The 4,975-nt window shown below is 31.7% G+C and overlaps 1 protein-coding gene across 1 annotated transcript; it reads right to left on the bottom strand.

Annotated features, from left to right (window-relative positions):
* Positions 1-1,345: 1,345 nt before the first annotated feature.
* Positions 1,346-2,000, bottom strand: LOC122039844 (protein RALF-like 33). The gene has a single exon (XM_042599269.1). The coding sequence runs from the start codon at positions 1,924-1,926 to the stop codon at positions 1,570-1,572; it is 357 nt and encodes a 118-aa protein (XP_042455203.1). The 5' UTR covers positions 1,927-2,000; the 3' UTR covers positions 1,346-1,569.
* Positions 2,001-4,975: the final 2,975 nt, after the last annotated feature.

Genomic DNA, 4,975 nt, shown 5'->3' with positions numbered 1-4,975 from the left:
CCGCACTCGCTAGGAATCGACCCCAAGCTCATGAGGACAACGTTCTTCATCACATTATTATTTTTATTTGATAATCCAGATATCCAGCTCTTCGAACTGACTAATCCTAGAGATGATCGGTCCGGCCACACAAAAATTTTTCACTTGTCACCAAGATAAATCGGGAGGAATTAATGGAGGCCCATCTAAATGATCAACATTCTTAGACTCGTTTTTCATGGGAGGGAAAACTCTCTATAATACGTCATATCTGAGAATTCAACCTTAAATTTTTACAGAACCTAACCATTACACCATTATCAGGTGGTTTCTTCGTCTTCTTGATTCTATAACGGGTACTTGTTCTCTAAACTAGAAATCAGTATCGAAGTGGCATACTTCGTACGCTAACCCTCCAGCTGGCTCTAGCTGGTTTTACATTTATAATTGTATTTTTTTTCAAGAACTAGACATAATAATAGGAAACGCTAACCTAAATCCTTGCTGTTTCAACAAGTTGTCCTATTTTTCTTTCTTCTGAAAGAAACTGGGTGAAGCAAGTTTGCCTCCAGGAGCAATGAATCCAATGAACCTCCATGATATAAGAATTTGCCTCCATAAAGCCAAGATTTTATTTTATTCACAGAAACAAAAAATAAATCAAGACTGTATTTACAAATTCCAAAGAAGCTAAAAAAATATATAAAAAAAGATTAATAATATAGCTTCAAGAAAAAGTCAACACCTAATTGTAAAAATTTGAACAAGAGCAACACGAGGAAAGACAATTATATGTATTCCACGTCTGTAGCGCCCAACGAACTATGCAAATATTTCACAAAGACTAGAAAAATATTTGTGCCCTCTCCCTTAGGGAACCTACAGGTCCTACTACTACCTAAGATTGACACCTAACACTAAATTGTTAACTTTAACAATTTTGCAAGCTTGAAGTAGATCTTTGGTTCTATGAAACAATTGCTCCACATATCTAATCTCTATATCATCATAATGCACTGGCAAAGTCTCCAAGTAAATTGTAAGTGTCTAGTTCTCTCTAATCAATCAGGAAAGACGTATTTGTCACAATAATTGATGCTAGAACATTAAAATGCTCTTCACTCACCTCATATTTTCTGGTTTTACTTTGGTTTTAGTGGCTGAAGACATCTTTGATACACCCATCTTTGCATCCATACCAAAAATAAAGAGCTTTCAAAGTACAAACAGTTGAATCTTTGCCAAGAAAAAGATTGACTTCACTAATTGATACTTCATCTTTCTAGCATATGAACGCAAATATCAATGTAAAACCTAATTGCAGAAACATTTTTTTTTTATCAGATCTAGATATAGAAGCAGTAAGTGGGCAAACTATCAAGCATCAAATTTCCAAGGAAATTAGTTTTTCTTTACACGAATCGTATATTACCTGTTTACAACACCAATCGAACAACAGCATTATCATCAATTACAGCAACAATTATTGAAAACAACGACAGAACAACCAAAACCACATACCAAATTCCTCTTTTTTTCATCATTAAAATGGTATTTCCCCACACCGGAGCACAGATCTGCAGGATCCATCTAGCTTCGGCACTGGGTGATGGCGGAGCAGCTGCGGGAGTAGGGGTTAGCCTGGGCGCCCGGGCGGCAGTTATAGTAGGACGCGCCGCGGCGAGAGCATGGGGTGGTGTCGCGCCTAAGGGCGCCGTAGCTGATGTAGTTCGAAGTGGCCAGGATCCGGCGGCTGACTTCCGATCCGAGGTCGAACTCCTCGCCAGCGAGGCACTCCGCAATGCTGCCGCGGCAGCCGGAAAGCGACGGGATCCAACCAAGTGGCAGATCCCCGACTGCGCCGCTGGCGGCGGCCTGGGACAGGGCGGAGGCGGGGCCGAGGACGAGGGCAGCGACAAGGAGGGAGATCGGCAGCAGCTTCGCCATTATTTGACCTCTTTGGCGCACAAGAAAGAAAGAGGAAGGAATTAAAGGACAGGTTTTGGGGAAAGACGGGTGGTGTGTTTATTATAAGGGGGAGGAGAGTGAGAAGAAAGCTTTAAATTGGTTCGAGTTTATTTATTTATTTTCTACTTTGTTTTATTCTTTTGGATTAATTAAATGCCACAATTTGGGTTTGTTTTGACTTTTCTTCGTAATTAGCGTTTACTAGAGAAGGAAGATAGTTCCATTATAGTGAAGGTAAATGCAACTGTCTCTGTCTTCGTTGAGTATTTTAGTGATGCGGCTGTGCGAAGGTTAAATCATGTTATAATATAAAATTTTAAAATCGGAATTTGACATATTCAAACATGTCCTCATTTTTATTTTATTTATTTATACTAATGACTAATAATTATCTATAATTTATTTTCACTATATTAATCTAATGATGGATTGATAGAAAATTAAGGATAAACGAATCATTTTTATTTTTTTACCACATTGAATATTTCAATGATAAAACTTTATTTTTCTGGTTTACTTTCTACCACTTCTATTGCGATTAATACATTTGACTAGATAATTCCATACGGATGTTTGACAAATATTACAAAAATCAAAAGACTTTTTTTTCCCAAATCATCGACGTCCTATTTGATTTTTTATTTTTTATATCAGACGGCTCACCCACTATGTTTGTTCTCATTATTATCTTTCCGCTAAATTTTGCATGCATTGTAATTGGCTACCAGCTGTGAAAATTTTTGTTTTTTACGCATCTTACCCTACGAACTTGCATCTAATTTTTTTCTCGTTAAATTTTTTTTTTTTTTTTGTTAATACTGTAATCAAACTTTTAAATAAGGCAGTACGCAAGCAAATTAAATCAAGCCGAGTCGAGTTGAGTCGAACTAAATTAAATTGAACTGAATCAAATAGAGCTGAATTAAAATGAGCCGAATTGAGAATAAAGTTTTGAAATGTTTAAGCTTATTTGATAATGTAGCCGAGTCGAACCAAGTCAATTATAAAATGAACCAAACTTTTGAAATGATTATTCAAGTCTAGTTTAGTTTATTTTTTACAAGCTTGAGTTTATTTGAAGTTTGACTTGAACTTGATTTATTTAGATGTTATCGAGCTTTTAATTCAAACTTGGTTTGACCTTGGTTCGTTTAGATGTTATCGAACTCTCAATTCAAACTTGTATGATTATTTAAAATTTTTAATTATTTGATTAGTTATTGAACTTGATAATTAAAATTTATTTATTTATTTAACATATTAATAATAATTTTATTAATAAATATAGTCTATGAACAATAATTCACATATATTAACGAATTTAATACATATATATTTAAATTTATTTATTCAATTTAATAAATTATTTAAATTTATTTATTTAATTAATCTTATGTTTTTATTTGAACGAAGGTAACATAAATAAACTGACGGATACCAAATAAACTATTGGTTTATTTTTAAATTCTAAAAATAAAACTCTAAATAATTTAATTATACAAAAAAATAAAAAAAAAAGATCAACTATTATAATTAATATCTAAATTTTAAAGGTAAAATTTGGTTGACATCATCGAAAGGTTTAAAGAAAACTTAAGTTGAGCTGAGAATTACATGTTTACACATATAAATTTTATGCTGGTAAATATATACATATATAAAAAAACACTGCCTCTCTATCGTGGACGCAAGTCCGCAACTATGTCCGCAGCATAAGGAGCAATTTAGGAAACAAATTTTGCTCCCTTTTTATATAGAGATATAATATGCCACGCCTTTACAACTTTATACCGCACGAGACTGCATCTTTCGATCGTAATTTCTTGTCGCTTTCTAATTCCTTTGGTGATTTGCACATTGGATCTCAGTGATTTGGACATTGGATCACGGTTGAAATATCATTAAAATTAATTATAATTTTTCTTGGATTCATCCTTACATCTAGATTATAATTTTAGATAGAGTTAAACGGTCGGAAATCACCAGCAATAGACAGACCCCCTTTGCTTGGTACTGACCGGCGGATTTCGATCATCTTATTTAATCCAAAATTATAATTTAAATGAGATGATGAACTTAGCAAAGGTCATAATTAATTTTAATCGGATCATAATTTGAGATAAAAAAAAATAAGGTTTTCAGACCAGACAATCTGGACTCACACCACACAGATGTGTAAAAGCATTTAATTTTTTTATTTAATTTGTTTTTTATATTTAATACTGTAATTTAATCTCGAAATCTAAATATGATAATTAAAAAAACATATATTAAAAAAAAACAAAAACTAAAGTACGCTGGTGCACACAGTGACGGTTCGCATATTTTTCCCGTATATATTAGACATATCTATCTTTTATATAAAAAATTGTATGTACCGCTACGCACTTTCGAGTGGCCCGAGTCAGCGTGCGGACGGGTCTGCATCGAAAGGTCCGCACAATCTATATATTTTGAGATATTGCACATCTCATCCTGCACATCTAAAAATTTTTTAATTTAAAATTTTTCTTATCCTTAATATTATAATTCAATCTCTAAATTATAAAAATAAAAATTTATTAATACAATTATATATATATATATATATATATATATATATAATTTAATTTTTTGCCTATCTCATCTATATATAATAATTTTATCTCTTTTTTCTTAAATTAAAATAAAATTATCTATACTCTTCCTCCATTACATGCAATAATACCACTTAGTATTGATTTTAAAAATCAGTATCGATGTGGTATTTAAAAATCAACAATCAAAATCAAGGTGATGTTGATTTTTAAAATGATGGTGTTTATTTTTAATTTTTAAATACTAGTATTAAAGTGGTGTCATATATATATATATATATATATATATATATATATATATATATATATATATATATATATATATTTGTCTTATTTTGGATTATATTATATATATTTTGGATTTAAAATTTTAAAATTTAGGAGTTGGGTTATAATGGATTTGAGTCAATAAGATTTTCTCTCTAGGATTTTTAAGATTTTAGGATTTAAGG

The sequence above is a fragment of the Zingiber officinale genome, chromosome 2A (genome assembly GCF_018446385.1).
Source record: "Zingiber officinale cultivar Zhangliang chromosome 2A, Zo_v1.1, whole genome shotgun sequence".
Taxonomy (NCBI): domain Eukaryota; kingdom Viridiplantae; phylum Streptophyta; class Magnoliopsida; order Zingiberales; family Zingiberaceae; genus Zingiber; species Zingiber officinale.
The sequence above is the reverse complement of the archived record's forward strand: the minus strand, read 5'-3'. Positions and strand labels throughout refer to the sequence as shown.

Coding starts and splice junctions, on each gene's coding strand:
- LOC122039844 (XM_042599269.1), bottom strand. CDS start 1,926: ATGGCGAAGCTGCTGCCGATCTCCCTCCTTGTCGCTGCCCTCGTCCTC.